Source organism: Artemia franciscana, chromosome 1 (assembly GCF_032884065.1).
Source record: "Artemia franciscana chromosome 1, ASM3288406v1, whole genome shotgun sequence".
Classification (NCBI taxonomy): domain Eukaryota; kingdom Metazoa; phylum Arthropoda; class Branchiopoda; order Anostraca; family Artemiidae; genus Artemia; species Artemia franciscana.
Genome location: NC_088863.1, coordinates 33,005,530 through 33,027,709, shown reverse-complemented (window position 1 = coordinate 33,027,709; position 22,180 = coordinate 33,005,530). Strand labels below are relative to the sequence as shown.

Below are 22,180 nucleotides of genomic sequence, written 5' to 3'. Positions count from 1 at the left end.
CGGTTTTTACGACTATGAATTGCAAAAAGTTAAAAACATTGGAATGTATCAGAGTGAAAAGATATTAAAGAGTCAACTTGGAAGGATAAGAGACTGCTGCTTGTTCGTTGGCTAGGATTCAACTCTGATTTTGATTCTGGGATTGCCGCTGAAGACGTTCACATCACCTAATGATTTCTATGTGACATTCATTTCCAACGTCTCTGACTCACTCTATGATGATTTGAATAAAACAAGCTATTTTTAAACAAACTCTCCCCCACAATCAAATTCTAGGGCAGGTATGAAGTTGATCTTGTTAAGTATATTCTTAAAGATACATATGATATCCTGAGAAAGGATTGTAATATGATATAAGTTAGACATCATGATTGACCACTCGTTACCCAGGAATAGATAGAATCAATTAACTCGGCAGAATACAACTACGTCACTTTACCATACAACTAATATGGCAGCATGACAGATTTGTATAGTGGTATCAATAGAAGAATCTCTGCTCGTAAAAATGGTGCATTCCACTTTAACTCTTCAATGGAACAGGGCAGGATCTACATTAGTCCCTCTCATTGATAATGAGAAGGTTCATCTCAATGATAACGTGAGAAATGTTCTCGGTTTTAAACAAAATATAATCAGTGGTAGAAGTGCTGGTAAAATCGGCAGGATGGAACATGTTATTTTTGCAGACTGTCCACTGGGCTTCTTATCAGACAATTGTATATTTCTGTATGCATCCTTTGTCGAGACATCGAGAGGCGGTAATACCAATGTCCCCTTCCTGCATGTTCGTGAACGAAAAACCACTCGCGAACACTTTCACCTCTACAATATCAAGCACCTTCAATATATTCCGGTCAACATTTCGTATCTGAAACTTCAGAGTTAACATTAATAAGGGAATTGGCCCACCCTCTAGCAATAACAAAAGGTTTGGCTGTGTGAAATGGCTAATAGAAAAAAATACTTTTGTTTGTCCTGATATTAATTGCTACGTTGCTACTTTTAGACCGCGGCAAATGGGTCATGAAATGGACTAGCACTGGGTTAGTTCGTCAATGTCCGGTTACGGTCTCGGCAATTGGTTTGCCAAGTTGTTCCGCTCTCCACTCGCCCTTGCTAAAAAATATATTGTACTGGTTGCCGTGGATTTTGCGTTCTCTACACTACACGATTGGGGCTTTGGGAAGAATTTTAGAGAAATTGTTTCATAAAATCTCAGGCCCGACGCTCGATCCCTCTGCGAGTGTTTGAAATCACGACAAAGCGGAAAAGGCTTAAAATGTGTGAGAAACTCTTCATCACTCAACAGTCTCTACTCAGGTCAGAAACGTAAAACATCGCTCTTGCCAAAGAATAAACAGAAACCAAGAGTAAAAATTGTTAGATCGAAAAAGGATTTCTCTTCCTAGAAATAGCATATCTACCACACAGAGTATCACCCTTCCAGTCACTCATCTGTAAATCTTTTCAACGCGGAAAATGTTGATGTGAGTGCAAAACATGGTTACCATGAACAATTTTATCCGCAAAAACCTCTCTCTGAAAATGTGTGTTTTCAAATTTGTTCCAGGGAAGATCATTTCATAGATTTGACTTCCACATTTATGGATTCACATGTGGTTGTCAAAAAATTTAACACTGAAAACCCAAGTGCAGCGGAGGGGTTATCCTTATGAAAATTGTGTACTTCACAATTTATTTAGACGAATCAATATCTACATAAATGGAACGTTGGTGAGCACAAGCAAGAATCTTTCAAACTATGCAATTTTTTTTACAATCCATGTTGATTCCATTTTTCTATAAGCTATTGAGAGGTTTGGCTATTGGATATGAATATAAACGGACACTGAGATATTTAATATAATTCAATGGTTGCCTCCCAAAGTTAAGATTGATATAAAGCTACAACTTGTGCCGTCCGAATTTATTTTGCGGGAAGTACTTGACAATACACGTAATGCAACGGTCTCTCTCACCTCGGCAAAACTTCATGTACGAAAACAACAAATTATGAGTTCTTTGGCTTCGGCAATTGAGAAATTAAGAGCTATTGGAAATAATATTAAACTGCTCGTTCCACATACAATCATGAATCAACGACATATTGCTACGCATACACGTACCTACACCGATTCGTTAATTATCAATGACGAAATTCCTTCAAAAATCGCTTTGGCTTTTGTAAAGCGTGCTAGTGCCTTAGAATCATGGACAAATTCTCCAAAGAAATTTCGAATCTTTGGAATTTCATTTCTTGTATGTGAAGTTAATGAAATTTCACTCCACAATTTATGCTTTGATAAATCCGATGGGACCCTATATGAATTGACAATGCAATCCCTAAAATGAGATTCACTACTATGTAAAAATGGTATAACCAAAAAAAAAAAGTTTGCAAAAACTCATGGTATCATTGTATTGGATTTGTCCTATACTCAAAAGGAGTATTGTTTGAACGGGCACGTCACGTTTAGAGTGTACCTTTGCTGAGCCATTGGAGGAGAGTATAGCATTAACCTCGCTAAATCAATTTGAAACCTATTGGGGAATTACCCCTGATGGCAGTATTCTATTAGACTTGGCACCATGAACACAAATCAAATTGCATCTTTCCAACAGCGAAAAATATTGAATTTTTCGATCCTCTTGGCCTACCATATGCTTTCTACACGCTTCATATTAAAAAATTTCTCGAGCAAAGAAGAAAATCTGTTATTCAAAACCCGAAGTGAATACAAGATTTATCAACCAAAAGCTGTGGTTTTCTTGCACTATTATATTATATTTTCGATGTCGCGGTTATACCTTCACTACAGTAAATTTCTTAGCATTTATGGTGACAATCCCCGATTGAACGACTTTCTAGGTGAAAATACCCTTTCCTGCGTGTATAATATAAATTTCAGTACCCTTAGAGTGAAATGCGTTAAGAATGTTTGTGAATTTGCTTATTAATAAAACTGTATATAAGTCTATGTTCTTTTGATTTCATCTTGAACGTATAGGTAACCGTCGGTATCGATAAGTGGCGGCAGCTCGTCAGAATTTAACTTGTATTCATCTTGGCATGCAAAGTCATGGTTACATCTTCTACAATATAATTTAACTTCATTTTTATTATATCTCTTCTGAAAGTCAATAATACTATTTTAATTCATATTGTAAATTCAGGTGTTTCAATTTGCTTATTTAAAGTAATGTCACATACGAAATTCTCCTATGAAGAATCGGTTTCTTTGCACTTACAAAGGACTGAATTACAGTCTTTAATTTGCACTGCGTTTCCTCTATAGAATTTACATAGATTGCATAATCTCCGATTTTCATTATAGTCATCAATTCTCACAGGATGACCAGCTTCTCAGTGTATACAAACATAATCGACATGTTTAAAACATTTTTTCAATATTGACTGTCTCATTTTTAAAAAGAAACTGAGTCACGATCAATAAAATGAATGTTTTCTAGGATGAGAAGTGATCAAGTGATGTCACACATTTATTAAACTTGTTTAGACACTATTTTTCGAATTATTTCTTGTTGCTTTGCAAAATGGCCGTCTTAAATGAATTTTTTGGTAGTGCTCAAAAGTAAATTCACAATGCCGTTTGTTTTGTTTCATTTAATATACCAATACATTGAGTAAATTCATATGTACCACGAGGTAAAAGTTTCATAGGATAGTCCAAAGACGGAGAATTATTTTTCATTATACCGTTAAGCATTCTATGAGAAAATATTTTCCTCTTAAGAAATAACTCTTGAAAATCATCATCTAGAATCATACGTTTTTCCAAAGTAACTAGATTCCGTATGATTTTTTGTTTCTCAATTCAACCATTTTTAATCTTGACAGCCTCACTACCGATTATGTAGACTAGCAGTGAATGAAGATTATTTCTTGCGAGTAACAAACTCACTCTTTTTTTTGCATGGGGTTTGTTTTTTCATCAATTCATGTTTAATTTTCTTGCTGATAGTCTCCGCTAGAGTCTTTTTTATTTTACTTGTGGTTTCACTGTCTATTACGACATTATTTTTACATATATTGCAGTTTCGGCCACTAGATAAGATACAGTGCATGTAACGCCAGATGAGTTTGCTTTACTTCCTTTTGCCTTCTGCTGAATGGTAACAGTAGGAGGATGATAATAGGATCTATCAGTGGGTAAAATGGTAGCAGCAGCATCAGCAAGACGTTAGCCTTCGTCATCAACTAAACGTTTTATATTTGCGTTCTATTTAAGCACTATCATCTCTGATAATGGTACTGGCGCATATCCACCTCTATAACACTTGAATTTTCTCGGTACTCCAAAGAAATTTAACTCTTTATGGTCATAGCAATGCACTCATACATATTCAATAGTGTTACCATTAGCACTTGTTTTATAATTAAAATATTTCTCTTTCCTGGCATTCAATGCTACTACAAAGCTATCATGTACACACTCCTTATGGGAATATTTCATCTTCAATTAAAAAAAAGAAGCTGTAGATGTTTATTCTTCTGATGCTGAAATAACCCTGAAGCTATTCGTAAGATCCAAAATTCACGCAAGATTACGACACCCTCAATAAATTTAACAAATCACGCAACTGCTATTATGTACCAAGCACCTGCATCTCTTAGTAAACATTCCCTATTACGTAACAACATTTGCGTCTTAAAGTAGTACCTGCGTCTTAAAGAAGTTTCTAAAAATGGTGTCGAGACTGAGATTCGAAGGGATAGGACTCCGTTTAAACCTGAAGAGGCCTCACTACTCTTGAGCTTCTTGGTCTTGTCGACTGGCGACAAGGCTCAGTGTTACAGGGAAAATTTTGGTTCTGCAGGGGACAAGATCAAGCCCGTAATACTTTTGAAATCTTGTATTTTGAAGTGCATTTTTTGACCTGTTCATTACAACTGTAAGTGTATTTTACCACTTTGAATTGTAATATATTGGTAATTGTATTTAAAAATCGTTCCAATCGAATTGAAAAAATTACGGTAACCAATAATGGAATTGTATTTGCTGAACGAACCAGTTCAACTACTCAATTGTATATACCTGCTAGGGAAAGCCTTTTTCTTTTTAAATTTACTTATTTATTAAAAGTTATCACTTCACTTGTTGTGTGTTAGTGTCACATTTTTTCCTAATGTCAAACACTAATACGCTAATTGCTTATAATGTTTGAAATGTTTTAGTAAATGTGTTCACTGTAGGCACGCATGCGGGCATCTATTTAGAGATAGGAGTATTCAAAAATGAAAATAGGTGAACTACATTGAAAATAAAGAACATGTGAAGAAAATATTCAGCTTTAGGAAAGAGACACTAAAGCCCCTTGCTTTTTTTACGTACTTGATGCACTGTATTTACTAGAGCGTTTAAAGTAAATTAATTCGGGTCAGGAGAAAATATTGTACCTTCCGAACAAGAAGAATTCATGATCTTCATCGTAATTGATATGTTGCTAAATTCAGTTATTTTTTCTGAAATGAGGAGGTAGACTCTTCTTCATGTTTACAAGTGAATTAAGGTGAGCCAATGGAAATTACGACAAATTTATCTCCAAGAATTCACTCATTCGCTGCTGCCTCACCTATAAAATATTAATTCATTAGCACTGGAAAATGAATAGAGAACGATCCTGGAAATAAACAGATGAACAGAGAACGAAAAATGGAAATTCAATTTTAACCTTTCTACTATCGATTACTATCGAGCGACTCGAATTTCAAGCTAGAGCGATTTCTTCCTTCTGAGGAGGAGAGGTTTATAGTCGCTGTATTGCAACAACTGTAAAGTAGTATTCTTAGATTTAATGATAATAGTCTATATTTCTGGACATTACCGACAGAGTCTCCGGGGAGGTTTCATAAATTATAGTGGTAGGTCATAATTTAGTAATTATTTCCAGAAAGGTTTGAAATGATCACAGTTCGTGAAATACAGCTGAAATCGCTCCTGTATCTCTTGAACAATAATTCAGAAAAAAAAAAACAGACAAGTATTTCATTTGTGCTATCAAGTATCCCTGTTATGGAAATAACAGGAATTTTATTTTGTTTGCTTTTAATAAACAGCGTAACTGAAATTGAAACTATTCTTTTCGTGCCAAACCAACGAACATTTAATATGACATATCTGAGGACCATTGAAATTAGGAATATATAAACAAGCAAGAATATGAAACAACAAAAGGGGGGAAGTAGCATAGGAAAGAATACAACTGCCACCTCTTCGGAGCGCATTTTATAGTCTTGTCTTAGTACTCCCTGATTTGCTGCCGTCACGTCATCAGCATTCGTCAAATTGTCTACAATAATTTTAATTTTAAAGTTGCCTTTTTTGTCATATCTTTCTATGAAAGATCTCTCCGCGAAAGGAGAAAAATGAAAAAATGTAAAAAACAACAAAAAAAAAACATCGTGGTCTAAGTGCAAAACAGATTAAAATGAAACTATTTGGCCGTACAAAGATTACTAACAATATGTAATATAATAGGTTTGAATAAAATAGAAAAGCGCTGCCAGCATTTAAGAAAAGATCCTTCAAAAACTTATAAGGTACAAAAAAAAGAATAAGTGATTATTATGAAATATTTTGTTTTATTGTGATAATGTTGTTCTTATCCCTCAATATTACCAGGCAGTCCGCAACAAAAAGCGCATTCTCTACTTTTCTTCGAATCAGAAGTGTTTTTGAAGAAGCTCTAAGATAACACTGACCATTCTTATGAACATAAACATTCTTAGTTTGGATTGGAGATAGGAAAGACTGAACTGAGGAAAAAGCACAAAAAGAGAACTACACCTACTTTAGCTGTTCCAAAAGGTTTTTCTTAAGAGAAAAAAAAGTTGTTTTCGCTTAGCTTTTCTTTAGGTCCCAAATTAAAGAAAAATTCCTGAAATTTCAACTGTGTAAATTTAGTAGCAAATGTTCTTGTATTGGCCCCCAAATTCTCAATTTTATTAAACTTTTTTTTGCACTATCAGCTTGAGAAAGATATAAGTTTTTTCTGCTGGTTTTGGATCTACAATTTTTATTGTCTTCAGACTTGCCCATTAAAAAAAATTGCATTGAAAAGTATCTCTGAATGGAATTCCCATGCGAATATCCCTTATATAAACTTTTGTTAAAAGGTAAATTAAAATAGTTACGAATTTGGAATTTATGCCAGAAGAGGAATATTTTTCCTAATTAAAAAAAAATGATAATAAAAAATTGAAAGTCCAAATTGTGACAAATTCTTTTGGATGTACATTGTATTTTGGACCAAAATGAGTTGGAAAAATTCTCAGATCGTCTCCAAAAGCAAATCATTTTTATATTCCCTTGCGCAATAGCTTTTATCTATTTGTGCATCTTTAGTGGGTCCTTAAATTTACATCAAGTCATGGGGGATAATTCTTCATGACATTTTGTGGGCGTGAATTCTTGCCTGGCTCCGTAAATTTGTTTATTGAAGAGTTTCCTGAGCTATGTATATTAAACTGTTGTATAACTGATGCCAAAAATGTAACTATGTGGGCAAAGGGGCAGACATTTTTTTTTCATTGGTCTAAAAATGGGTAATTTAATGATTTGTTTTGTTGGTGGAACAACATTTCGATTTTTTTTTTGTTCTTTTCCTAGTCCATCGATTTCAGCTTATTGCTAGAAAGATGAGAAAACCTCTGCGGTTTTGATGGAATGTTTGGACATCAGGCCGAATTAATGAATATGACATTACATTTTCGAAAGCTGCGTATAATTCTTGCCACAGGTCAAAAAGGATGGTTTTTGCTAAAATTGAGCCAGAGCATAGAGTGTCTGCGTTGGCGGAGTTTTATAGTCCATTCGAAGAGAACTATTTAAAGTTGTGGAGGCAAGATTTGGTTCCATCGAGCCATGTTCCTGCTTTTGACTAGAAAGCTCTGTTCTAGAAGGCAAATAGACAGGCTCCATTTTTAAAACAAAGTTGAAGTAGGATCAAAGAGTCTTAAGATGTGCAATGGTTGGCCCTATTGCTAAAAAGATTGAAGCTTTTCCTTTGCTCTTTTCTAAGTAGTGATATTAGAAAATGTTGTCTTCAATGGTGTTCAGCAGTTCTTGAAAAGCTGATAAAAGCGTATTATATTAGTTTTTTCGTACAAAATTCTTACATTTGATCAACATTCAAAAATTTCACGGGTTCACGACTTCAGTCTTGTGGTACACATTATAAAATAATTCTAGTCAAAATTTTAAGACGAGGGAGGGACTTGTTAGTAACAGTTGGCTGTCAGGTCTCGGTCATTTTTGCAATAATGGGTTGGCATCTTGTGCTATCTCGTGAAATTATTATTTGCTTACCAAATATTTTAGGTACGAACAATTTGATTTCATATCTGCTACGGAGAGGGGCGTCCAAGTAAGAATAGGTTGTTAGAGCATAGTCATCTTCTTGTTTAAGAGGTTTGCAACTTCTGCAAATTAGCTTACCTTTTATTTTACCAAGATAATTGAGAAAACAGAATTCAAGGACAAGTAAGGGAAATTTTAATATACATTTTGAAAGAAAGAATTTGGATTAAAAGTTCGAAACGACTTAGAGACTTAAAAGTATCATTCGAATGTTTGACCGTAGTCATCTTTGTCGTTGAGGGGTTTGCATCTTTCCTAGTTGGTGTACCTATAATCGGTTCCTGATATGCATTTTAGGCTAAGACACATAATTTGTCTCCTTGCGGTTACGCAGCGATTATAAATAAAATTGCATCAGAATGCGGTAGTTTCGTAATTATTATAATAAACAATGAGTGCAGCAATATGATTCTGAAAAGTTACGGATATATACATACTGATAATTAGGCTCTATAAGACGGTACTGTAAGTTTTAATTGGTAACAATGTAAGATGCCAACGATAAAGAAAAATGAGGTTTAACTGGTTACAAAGTATATTATATATATATATATATATATATATATATATATATATATATATATATATATATATATATATATATATATATATATATATATATATATATTTTCAATCCTTTCTTGTACCAGGGTCATCTTGGGCGATGTGGGGTTGGTCCAAATGATAAGTTCAACTGGCTGCAAAATTAACATAATATTTTAAAAAGTACTTGTCGGATATTGGAAACACATTCAAGATTTACGCTTAGGCACAAAAACAAGTAATGGATGATACAATGCATTGGACTTAGACAAAATGTATTGGACTTTTATAATTTGGGCTATATTAAATATTTGCCTCTATAGTAAATATTTTGTCTCTGGTAAGTTTATTATTTGAGACTAAAATATGTATAATATTTTTATGTCCCTTCCTCGGTTGCCTGACCAATGATTGTTCCCGCAACAATTCTGTTAGCGAAACCGACAAAGGGTTGCTGCAACAGTTCGTGCTGCCTAAACATCATAAATTTGGTTTTAATTCTCGTTTAAGCATCTCACAAATTCTAGATTTAAAATTCAATATTTTTTTCGTTTGAAACCCCTACTACTTAACTTCTACTATACGAATGATCCCCCATTGGCCAGTTATGCTTACGGTTATGATTCAAGCTATTACTAGATTTTTTTCTATCAAATGAAGACACCGAACAAAAATAGTTGCATTCACCGGATACGTACTCTCCCCATACGTCAGATATCTCAAATTACAGACTATGACTTAACACAACTAATTTGCAACATCTGTTTAAACAAAAAGATAGACGTTGTGTACATGCCTACATACGACAATTCTCCCCAGTTTAGTAATTAAGGCATCTGGAAAAATTGTTCTGAACTTTTTGGAAAAAAACCGATATATGATAAGCATTTTTCAAGGAATATTTCCCGGAAACAGTTTGTAAGTGATAATGTTCGCAGGTGTGTTTTTCTACATACCCTGATGGTCTTTCCCCAGTTCTCTGAAGCAGACCTATTCAGTGCGAGAGTCTATTAAAAATACAAATTTCTGGCGTAAATCACTGACACTAAACTGGGAAAATCAACTAACATGATAGCTAATCTATCACCAGACTAACATCTACAGGGCCGGATTTAAATCTTTAGCGCCCCTAGGCCAAAGCAATTTTTTTCGTAGAGACACAGAGCTTTACAGGAAAATCCTCAAAAATTCGGGGATAATGGCAGCCCTGAACAGAATGCAGCTGAAGATTGATGAGCCAAAGTTAATGGAAGGGAGAAGTGATACCGAGGTCTCAGCTGGCATTCTTGGGAGAAGTCTGACAGCTTACAAGCAGCTACGGAATTCCTGCGTTGTTTTAAAATCACTTTCTATGAATAGGCAGCGCAGTAGCAAAGTGCACTTGGCACTTTGACGATATCACACTAGTTTTTGTTAAGTCCAGTTTTTGTTAAGAAAAAACCGTTCAGTGCTTTTTTTTCGCCTCTCGGCAATGTGCGCATCTAGGCCCGGACCTAGTGTGCCTATGCGTAAATCCTGCTCTGAAACATAGTGTGGAGAATTGAGCGAGCGACGAAGTGGGGACCGGCCAATCTTAAACAGTATCATCTTGAAACTCTCCAGACGTCAACTGCAAAAGCACTACACAAACTGCTGAATCTAATGAATTCTCAAACCGTAATCTTCACTGTGCGATGGCTATAAATGATTCTATAACCTCATACAGAAATTAATTGTCAGTTTCTAGCCTATAGAGGCATAACATATAACGATTCGGCATATCAGAAAAACAATGATCGTGCAATACTGATATCAGACAGTAGAAACATTCCGAAAAGGCGACCAAGCTATCATTGACCTTCGCAAAGAACTAGAACACCAGGTGCCTTAAGGAGTCCCTAGACGGTCAATTATTTTGATCAAAAGCTTCCGTCAATCGATTGACACAAGCATAATTGATCTTCTAGGAAAATTTTTGACACTTTAGTCAAACGTTGGCAGTGACTGATAGAAAGTTTGAATGACTCAATGATTTTGATCAAAAGCCGTGTGTTGCATTAGCTTTGGTCGAGATTGAAGGTTGATTAAAGCACATCTCAATGGATTTGCGGAAACTAATGATCAAAATAATTGACCGTATAAGGCGTCCTTTACAAAGCTTCGAATTTATAAATTCCAAGGGACCAAGTGCATCTCAAAACACTCCCAATAGTAAGTCCTAGGTAACTGATGCTTGGTTTTAGTCGTACCGAATGCTATTTAGAGAAACATCATCAGGGGCAGGCTGTTACATGATTTACCAGTTGTATCTCTTTTCAGAATTAAGCTTCAACCCAATTTTCCTATACGCTTCACAAAAAAAAATTCGCGATTCGAATTGTGATTTACTAATTGATAGAACTGTTCTCGTTTCGGCAGTGAACTTTGGACCAAATTTCCAACACTTTATACGCAAAATATAAACATTTCCTCAACGGCTAGAGACAGCACTGCTTAGAGTCAGTATATCACCAGCATAATTCAGGAATGTTAACTGAAGGCCTTGATAAATAAATGTCGTTCGAAATTTCTTCTGAACCTCCAGCACACTGTTGCAAACCGATGACTATTTTCTAGGGATGTTTTTTTTTTTTTGGGGGGGGGGTAGTTGCCCACCCAATAATTTGGAAAAAATACTATGTATCCCATGCCCCTTGACTATCCGGATATAGACTCCTATTGTCCCCCCCAATAAAAATGCTGGGGATTCGCCCCTGCTATTTACTACCCTATCGAATACCTTTGCAAACACGTTTTACAATATTGGAAAAAAATTCTCATGTTAGGTGTTGGATACCAACATATGATTTATTGTATACCTACGGATATAAACCTGTAAAACTGTGGGATCTAAAAGGCGATTCATAGCACTGGTTAAAAACTGAGAGTGTATTCCCGAGTCAAATGTATATGATACATCGTGGCCAGCCATAACAACGATTCCATCTGTTTCGTTTGCATCAGCTAAAAAATTAGTCATTATTCATTATTAGCTGCACATATTCGCAGCTACAACCTGTTTTAAAACCAAGCTGATTTTCTGGTGTTATTTCATTCAAAATTTTCAGTTCTAGTATTTCGCACATTACTGTTGAAACTGTGGTTGGCCAACACGAACATAAGCTGCTTTCCTCTTCCCTTTCTTAAGCACGGAGGTGACAACACCTGCACAGAATGCATCTGAGCGATAATTAATTATCATTTGAACCAGCAGACCCAATTGGTGTTACAGATTTATATTTAGTATGCGATATACATGGCACGTAACTGATCAAATCCATATCAAAATTTCATTTTCAATTTTAGAATCCCACCAAACATGAGATATCTCAGACACGCCTGGTCACGCCGAGCCAGGTAGTTTATGTCAGTACATCGAAACCGTGCTTTTGGTGACAAATAGTGCTGAATTTTAGTATTGCTGAAATTATCTCTAGTAATATGGTTAAGGATGTTGTCTATAACAGGAGTTTCATTGAATAAACTCATAGCATGAATTTCTGTGATTTTTTGGGGGTCATGTCTCATTTATGTGGAAAAGTACGGAATGGATGACATCCTCACATACTTCGATCTTTGTGTTCAAAAGAACTCATCTTTGCTTGCAACTGGTTGGTAACAGTAGTCGTCAAACTCTATAGGTATATTTAATTCTTCTGTAACATTTATGTCGTGTAACACCGCCTTTTGAATTGCCGAACTGCAATCAGTACTAATAACTGTCATCCCAGAAGGAAACTACGTGCAAGGCTGTATCCAAATTTTTTATTTCGGAGGGGGGGTATTTTTCCCGGAGGAGGGGTTTACAAAAAATTAAAAAACGCATCAAAAATGTGTTTATGCATTTTTCTGTTACGTTTTTACGAGTCGGAAATATATTTCGGGGGAGGGGGGCTCAAGTCCCTTAACCCCTCTCCTGAATACGGTCTTGAATACGAAACTGTGATTATTTTATTTTCATTCGGTAACCCAATGCTGCTAACACTGGAGTCTTTAATTAGAGAGGCTGAAAAAAAAACATGAATTTTACGAGGATTTCTAACTACACAGGTCATTGGTTGTCATTTTCGAACTCAATGGGTATACAAAATTGGCAAGACATCCAGCAATGGGATTTCTGACTGACTTTTACGGATGTTTGTACCCTGAATTTTTTTTTGGCAAGATTTACCATTTTCTGTTGCAGTGAAACACGGATTATAAACGATACCAACAGTATTCTTTTTATCATTTTCATCCATTTTTATCCTACTTATTTTTTCCTTCCATTCGTTAAATGCATTGAACAAAAACTCAACATATATTTTTCAGGGGCCTGTCGCTTTCACAGATCTTCATGGAGTCTTCTACCCTGCAATAAGTATCAACAGAAACGTTACTGTAACTCTGCATACAGCACTTGATCCCCCGGCAACAGACACGGATGACAGTGGAAACGAGGAAGATAAAAACCGCGACTAAGAAATAAAGCTGAAGATCTGTTCCGTCCAGTCCATATATATGATAACTTCTTCTCTTGGCAACCAAAGAAAGTGCATATTTAGTGCCAATTCATAATTAAACTACCTGAACACAAAGCAGAAAAATACTTAGTGTCGCATATTATCAATATATCAGACAAACATAATTTACAATATTCCATAGTTTTCATGCCATGGTTCTGAGTATCTTAATATTTTTAATGCTATTTTAGCGTGGAAGAAACTTTGGTAAAAATGTGTTTAGATAAAAAAAAAAAGTGTATTTATGTGAGCTGTGTTTCCTTTTGAATGACATGTACATATGTCTTCTTTAGTACATGGAATCAGAAAATTATCTTATGAAGTGAACATGGTGCAAAATTAGAGGGAAAAGTAGACTGTATTTTACCTGACCTAAGTAATTGTGAATATTTGAGTGTGTAAGTACCAATTACGTTAATTATGCCTATTGAACCCTAGTCACAGATGTGTATAGAATGTATGTAAGGCATATTTAGTTACAAGTTCTCTCGGTCCTGTATCTGTAGTATCGTTTAATTTAGCTGTGTATTCATGTCAATAGCGTTTCATTCAATTTGATCCGTGTATCCAGAAGTGCTTCAGTCTGACAGGGTAGCTAATTTGTTGAGTTGATCACCGGTCAATTCGAATCAGGCTCGGTCCATATCTCCCTTTCCCAAATCCCAATATTCGTGAGAACAAGGATGACAGGATTGAGACAGGACTACGAAAACGCCAAAAATGAAATGTAAGAATTGTTGCAGATAAAATGAAGCTTTAGTGGCATTTCGTATAGTTGAAATTAGGTACGGCACGGATGTACGCTTGCTATTTCTTTGTCGGTTCTGACTCGCGTTTCAGGCACCTTTCTTGGATAGTGCAATAAAAACACAAGAAATATTCCCATATTTTACAAGCTTCGTAATAGTATTAAAGTAACGTCCGCGAAGTTCGAGGCAGAACCGGATAAGAAATCGCAGCCGTATAAAAGCCAAACTGCTTTTGCTCAGTGTGTGATTCTAACCGGTAGTTTCTTCTCTTCTTCGCATTCATTTCTATATTTTTTACAAACCATATCATGTCTTTTATTTACTGCCCCTTGGTCACGAACTTAATTTGTAAAGTTATTGAACTGGCATTGTTTTACTTTCTAATAAACATTATCATAGATGATAGTCATCTTCTAAAGGAATCATTAGTCTAATTTGTTCTTTTTAGAAAAATATAAATTAGCTTTCTATATCTATTACTTCGGTTTTATTAATCACAGCGAAATGAAAATTAATTCTGTTCATAAGTGAATGTTAATTGTTAGTGGAACTGTCTTTTGATTAAGCGTCAGATTATTTTTGGAGTTAACAAACCGTTCCTTCTTTCGACGCCAGAAACAGGAAATTATTCTCGAATTGAAGACAATGAATCGAATGGATAGAATGATAGAGAGAAAGAAAGAGCATGGCGCTTTTGTTGTGGAAGTATAATGTAGAAGAGTAAACCAAAAACAAATTTATACCGAAAAACAAAACTCTTCATCTAAAAACTTTAGTCCATGTCAGGATTATAACGGAGATAATAGTAAGCTTTCTTTTCCACCTCTAGACCGTTTCCAAACTTGACATGAATTAAGTGATGGAATTTGTCCCAAAAGTTTACTTATTCTTTATTGGAACGGTGTTAATTGAGCTTAACGAACAGTCTGTAAAAAGCTACACCCTCCCCCCCCCCAGGTACAGTGATCTTGAATAGAAAAAACATTTGCTTGTGATACAAAAGTTAACCAAAATGTGTGTTTCGTTAATCACAAGGCTAGAGCGCCTTCCTAGGCTAACTAAATTTTATTTAAGATAAAATAACCCAAGTTTTCCTTTCTCCAATCATATAGGAATCATTAGTCAAACTTAAGCAGGGGAGATAATTTTGTGTTTCTACCCCTCCCCCCTTCCTTACGTCTAGTGTTCAAAACAACTAGGATATAAAAACAAGAAAGGTGATAATATTTTTTATTCTGTTCTATTTTTACAATAAGAGGCTTTCAGTAAAACACCAGTGGCATTTGTTATGTTTTTGTGCAGTAATAAATTTAATTTTCAGATATGTTAGTATTAAGCATCATCACAACACTAGAAAAACAGAAAGAACTTAAACGCACTGCAACAAAAACAAATAACCATTTTTCTTCGTTTTTCTGAAGGAAAAAAGCAGAAACAAGAAAAAAACAGCTAAAATATAAACATAGGCCTAGGACCTATTCTTTTTTATCTGTTCTTTGTAGTTGTTTTTTCCATCAGAAAACAAAATTACCTTTTTTTTAAGAAGAACAAAAAGCTGTTTCTACATAAAAAAAGTTAATTAACCAGTTCTACTGTTTACTTCTGATAGAAGTTCAATTCCCAACTTCTTAACATGCTTAAACACGTTTTTGGAGATAAATAGAGCTTAGTAATTATCGTAGACCTTAGTGGTATGGATGGGTTCACAGTATTGAAAAGACTTTTTCCGTAGCTTAGAAAGAATCTTATTCTTCGAATAATGTAAACCACAACAAATTTGAAATAATAAACTCACACCAGAAGGATAGCAAAGGAAAATAAATAGAAGAAACAGACCGAAATAACACGAAAATAAAGCCAAGTAGGTGGTCGTACAGGCTTGTTAACCAAATACACACAACTGAAAGAGGCACAAAATAGCTTTTAAGAATTCTTTAGCAAAATGAGACCTCCTCGTTTTAATTTCGCGTGATAGCTTTCCTCCATTGCATTCAAGATTAAATGAATGAATATACAAACAAATTTTCCCTGTAGAGAAGGCGGGAAATATACTTAAAAAAGATCTAAAACTAAACTTACCTATTATGACAAAACAAAGAAATAAATTTTGAGAAAACAACGGGTCTATGGCCAGGAGGCAGAAAAAGAAAAGAAACAATCACACGAATATTTCGCCTGTATCGAAGGGCGTTCTTAACGAGGAAAAGAAAGAATTCAAAATAAGATTAAAAAAAGCGAGTCAATTTTAAAATCAAACAAGAATAAAAAGAAAACAAACAAGCCGAATATGTACAATTGCTACTTCCATGATTTATATCATTAGGGTAACAATTGTATATATTTGGCTTGATTGTTTTCTTTTTATTCTTCTTTGATTTTAAAATTTTCTCCTATTTTTATTTAGTCTTATTTTAAATTCTTTCTCCTCCAAACTGAGGACGCCTTGTTTGATGCATAGGATATACGAATATGATGGTCCTACTAGTCATAGACCCGAGGTTTTTTCAAGTTCTTTGTTTTGGAAATGGAATCGAAAAAAGAAATAGTTTACTACAATTATTTAGAGTATAAAGTATTAAAAATAACACATTAATACAGTATAAAAACCCCAAAATTGAAGTTTTAGGTTAGGCTTAATTTTTAGTACTAATTCGTCCAAAAAAGTCTAAATTAGTACAATAAGGGTCATACTTACTCTCGCCATTTGACCAAACACTTGGAAAACTATAGGTCTCATCATTTTACTTCTTTTTACTTATGCCACCGTAACTGGTATGGTGTAACGAATCCATCTTGCTATATAAATTTTATTTTATTATTGTTGATCATGTATCACTCACTCCTATGACATGGTATTCCACCTTTAGGCTTAGATCACTTGTTTGCTGATTTACTGACCGCAACAGGCCCGTCTCAAAATACAATAGTTCAAAGGTTATAATGTAATTTTTACGCAGAAAGGTAATAAGTAAACAACTTTAATTTGCTTAATTATAATAAAGCTTCTTTTTACTTATGCCTGGTATGGTGTAACGAATCCATCTTGCTATATAAATTTTATTTTATTCTTTGAATATTTTTAAGCTTCTTAGTTCATCTTCACTTATGTTTGCCAGACGAATCACTTTGAGGTGATTCACTTCTTCAACAAAATCCTTATAAACATTTCGGTTGTAAACCTTACACATATTCAAACAAGAGCTTTCTATTTTGTGTCCTTTCAATTCTTACTGTTTGGATAAAACTTGAAAGTTGTTCAAATCATTTAAAAAGTATAATAAATCATCTACTGGATATTTCGGAATATACCAGAGATTTGGAGATGGAAAAACATAAATGGCTAAGGTCTGAATCAAGGTTTGTAGCTGATTCAGTTTGGAATCGGATGTTAAGGAGGATTGTGTCTTATCCCCGTTGATAAGAGTCTTCGATGGACTTTTGTCCTAAGTAACACGACAAAGGATATGGGAGAAAACGGAAGAACTGGGTAATAATTTCATCCAGGTGAATTGGAGCGTCTGAGATGAAATGTTTACAATCAATTAATTAATTCTGGAGGCTTTGAGAGTTCTGTGTAATAAGGACAGACGACTAAGCCACTTAATTTAGGAATAAATGAAGATGATATTTATGTGATAGAGGATTGATCAAGTAGATACCCTGGGGTAGTAGATGCAACCTTTTCATTGTGCCCCTGAGAGTAGTAGTCAGAGATTAGGGCCTACTACTGCTAATTTCAGTCACCATCCAGCCACTGCCTGTCCTGCACAAGATCTGACCACAAGGCAGGGTATTTGTGGAATACACTGCCGAGCTTGGATTGATTGAAAAAAATTATTCCAACAAAATCCATTCCGGGGGTCAGTCCCTCAGGCACATGAAGAGGATAAAACTGCTCTTAGTGGCCTGAGTCTCGACTCAGTTTTTTTTTTTTTTTTTTTTTTTATGAAGTCCTCCCATAGTAATAATGGTAAGTGGATAGCTCCACTTACCAAGAAAGTATTATTAATCATTACTAGTAGTAATGATGGATGCGGTGGAAGTTTCAGAGAGCAGAATAGATGAGAATTCGAATGGTGTTTCTCCGCAGTTGAAACTACGAAGTTTCAACTTGATATGTAAATATCAAGCTATTTATCAAACAATAAGGTGTACAAAAAAGGTGGTTCGATCGCACTTTCAAGGATTATCATGAAGGTTGCGACGGTTAGGCCACGTTTACAGATGTCCCCAAAAATTGGGCTTTTTTTGTCATCACCGCGTTGATTTAAACCCTTTTCTAGAATACTACAAGCAAATTTTTACGAGTCTAATAAAATCCTTTCAACCTTTTTCTATGGGGGATTGAGTCTATCAAGGAGCCTTTCAAAAGTATCTCAGCTCTTGTGCGCCGTCCGAAGTTTTCTCAGTGTGTCTTTCGGACTAGCTTTATGGTTAAAAGCTTGTGACAATACAATAAAAAAAAACGCGCCTAGAAACTATAGAGACCCCGGTTTAATTCCGCCGGTTAGATGGCCTTCTCCCTAGCGGAATTGCAACCCTTAAGTCAGATTCGGCAACAAAAAACGACACGTCTTCGCGTTGTATTACCCTTAGGGTGCTTTGTAGTAAGATGAGTTGTTATTTGTAGAAGCGGAGGTATTTTCGTTCTATGAAATGCGAAGTGATCCCTTTTACGCTGTCTCATGGCATAAACTTTGTTTTTGTCTTTTCCTTTGATTCTTCTTACTTGTTCGAGTGGAACAGATATGAAAAACAAAATTCCACTTGTATTTCCCTATGTTATAGGCCATTTATCCTTATTTGGAATTTTAAATGTATGTTTTAAATGATTTTTTTATTTATAACTACTTAATTAATCACCCGCCTCTTCCTTGTTACCTTGAGAGTAAAATGAGATACTGTCATTCTTTGAGCAGTAAAAATCAGTTGAAAACCGGAGTTAATCAATTTAAAAAGGTCTTTTTTAAAAAGATTAATTTAAAAAGATCAATTTAAAAAGACTTTATTTAAAAATCTCTACCAGCTCTTTATAGTTTACACTAAATACATCATTTTTGATAAACATATATATAATGGTATTTACAAAAATAAACGTAACATTAGGTATATCCCAAAAATTTAGGTGGATTCCTCCTTATGAGTTTCTGCCCATCTGGACCTTTTCCTTGGTTTTCCTTCTTGTCTTCCACTTTCAGACAAGGAGCTATATGCTGGAGACTTGTAATTCGAGGGTATAATTGAATCTTCCTTGGACACTTGAAACTAAAATGTAAAAAATGAAATCAAAAATGACTTGTAATTCGAGGATATAATTGAATCTTCCTTGGACACTTGAAACTAAAATGTAAAAAATGAAATCCGTCATTTTAACAACTAGCGACTGTTTGTATCAGATTAGCGCAAAGGATGTTATCTTAGAGGGGAGACGGATTTAATTGTATAAAAAGTTTTTTAGATAATATTCTTTGAGTGTTCCTTCCTTAGGGTTCAAATGAAAAAAAAAACTAATCTTTAAAAGCTGTAGGTATAAGGAAAGGTTTAACTGTAGGGGATTATTATTTCAACATTTCGCTACAAAAAATAATTTTGTTTCATTTTTACTGTTTCCTCTATCTCATTAATTTAAGAAACAATCTTTTGATAGTAATTCTGAGTATGTAGAATTGTTCTAACTGAGCTCATTACTTAAAAGGTTACAAGAAGGAAAATTTGTCAGGGAATCCCCTTCTATAAAGATGTTTTCTAATAAAGTTGTTTCTAATTGGTATATCCATCTATAGTACACTTACCGTTCCTTTATTACAGTAATACAAGTGATGAGTGTACAAGTGTAAAAGCAATATCAGCAGAATTTTTTTTTCCACTGGCAACAAACGAATAATAAAAATAATAATTTGAAGCGAGAGCAATTTCTTAAAAGAACACCCGTTCTTAGAGTGAGTGCTAAGAAATCTGCGGCAAAAATTAAAAAAGGCGTTTTGTTATATGAAATTAACCTTACAGGAAAAGAAAAAAAATTCAACAACGTACTTGGAGTTTTTCCATTGTAATTAACCAATGTTGTTTAACAACATGCTTTTTTGAAGGACAAAATCCTCGAAGTACGGAAAAAAAACTTTTACATTAAAAACTACAATTTCCCTACATTTCTGCAAGCAAGGAAAGAAGATATGACACATATTTGGAAAAAAGGAGGCGCATCAAAGTGTCTTGAGAACGAGATGAGGCAAGACGTCTTTTCTATAGCCCCAGCAAGAACGTTAGTTTTGTTTAGGAACAAACAGATGTCTTAATTACTGACGGCGCTTAACTGAATATTTTACTATCTTTGTTCACTGAATATTGACAACGTAATTTATACAGTAGGACAACGTTTCCCAAAGTGTGGTACACGTACCCTAGAGATACGAGAAGAGTTTGGGGAGGGTGTAAGTTGCATCAGAGTTTGTTGGGGGCATGCGCTGTACCTTACTAGGCTACCATTCGCAGATATCAAATCCAAAAAACAAATAGGCTATTGGTCATAAAACTCCATCTTAGATGAAAATTAGCAATTAAAGAATCAAATATTGACGATCCCTCATAACAGAACGAACGATTTTACCCCTCTCATTGGTCCAATAGATGATATTCATAACATAACCTTATTTGTCTTTTATAGTTAATAGCTTTATTTCGCTTTTCTTATTATTTTGACTACCTAAAAGAGAAAAAATGAACATGTTTTGACTGTTATTACAATAAATCCATTTTGTCAGGAAGGGTACTCTGCAGTACAGAAACTACAAAGACGGATACACAGAGACGCGTACAAAGGATTTTTTCAAGTGGGAGGGGGAACAATAACAAGAAAAAGAAAATTTGACAATTTGAACTAGTAGTGCCCAGAAACTGTAGATATTTAGAATATACCCGGCGGCGGGCTAAGGACCTTGATAATACTTTCCCAACCCCTTATTGTGTAGACAATCCATTCCTGAAAGTTCCAATCGCCCATGCAACCCCCTCAGTTGGTAACAGTTAGCTTTTCTATAGCTGTACCAATCATATTGTGACAAAAACCAAGGAGCTTATTCTTAGAATGTTTCTCAGTTTTCCAGATATAACAAGGAACAACATATTTTACATCATTTCACTTCCCATTGCTAAAACAAGATATATAAAGCTTACCGCAGAAGCTGTCCAAAACCCTTATAACTTACGGCAAAGGGAGAAATAAATAGAGCCCCAGCAGCTAAAACATATTCTGAATGAAGTAATACTTATGATTAGTGGAAGCCATAGACAACTATATCTACGCTTATGTCAAACATAAAAACCTACCTGTTTGTACTGAGATTCAAACGCGGTTTTTAGAGCATTAAGCCGACTTGTTCCTGCACCAGCGTTAGATACAGCACTATTTGCAGTTCGGACTGTTTGCAACACCTAAAAAATAGACACATTATGCAGAAGAGACACAAGGTTATGACAACCTTCGCTTAGTACATGAAAGAAATTTCATGTTTCCTTCCAACACACCTGTTTTCTAATAATGAAGCTACCATGGTAAATTCAATTATGTATAGAAGATCTAAAGCTGAACTGGCCAGCATTTGTAAAAACAAAGACATAAAAAAAAAAAATCTCAAAATGAAGGAAAGAAACGGGACTGCGGCCAGTATAAAGAAAAGACAAACTAAAACGATGCAGACTTTTCGCCTGTATAAAACAAGGTGTCTTCAACACTAAATGTAGACGAAGTACAAGCTAAAATCTAAAATAAGTTATAAAACCTAAAATTAAATAAAGCTAATAGAAATAAAAAACAAACCAATATTTATATATACAATTAATACTACAACGATTGAGCAACACAGAAGTACTTTTATACACAATTACGAGTGATTTAAAAGGATTATTGCGCAACAAATTAATTAATTTTATATTGATTTTATTTTATCCAGTCATTTCTGTGTCCTCACTGAAGTCACTCATAATT

The 22,180-nt window shown here is 34.7% G+C and overlaps 2 protein-coding genes across 4 annotated transcripts in view; one reads left to right on the top strand and one right to left on the bottom strand.

The window, feature by feature from the left end:
• The window catches only part of LOC136028874 (E3 ubiquitin-protein ligase TRIM9-like), a 162,156-nt gene extending 147,542 nt beyond the window's left edge, over positions 1–14,614 (top strand). The window contains exon 10 of one of the 2 annotated variants that reach the window (XM_065706821.1): positions 13,257–14,614. In XM_065706821.1, coding sequence (XP_065562893.1) covers positions 13,257–13,406 — 150 coding nt within the window. In that variant the 3' untranslated portion in view covers positions 13,407–14,614. The remainder of the gene's footprint in view (positions 1–13,256) is intronic. The other variant, XM_065706831.1, reaches the window with a different exon arrangement.
• A 4,571-nt stretch (positions 14,615–19,185) lies between these two features.
• The window catches only part of LOC136028861 (ATP-dependent RNA helicase DDX42-like), a 44,175-nt gene continuing 41,180 nt past the window's right edge, over positions 19,186–22,180 (bottom strand). For both annotated transcript variants that reach the window (XM_065706804.1, XM_065706810.1), the window contains exons 13-14: positions 21,523–21,627; positions 19,186–19,461 (exon numbers count right to left, since the gene is read on the bottom strand). In XM_065706804.1, the coding sequence (XP_065562876.1) occupies positions 19,318–19,461; positions 21,523–21,627 (249 nt within the window). In that variant the 3' untranslated portion in view covers positions 19,186–19,317. The remainder of the gene's footprint in view (positions 19,462–21,522; positions 21,628–22,180) is intronic.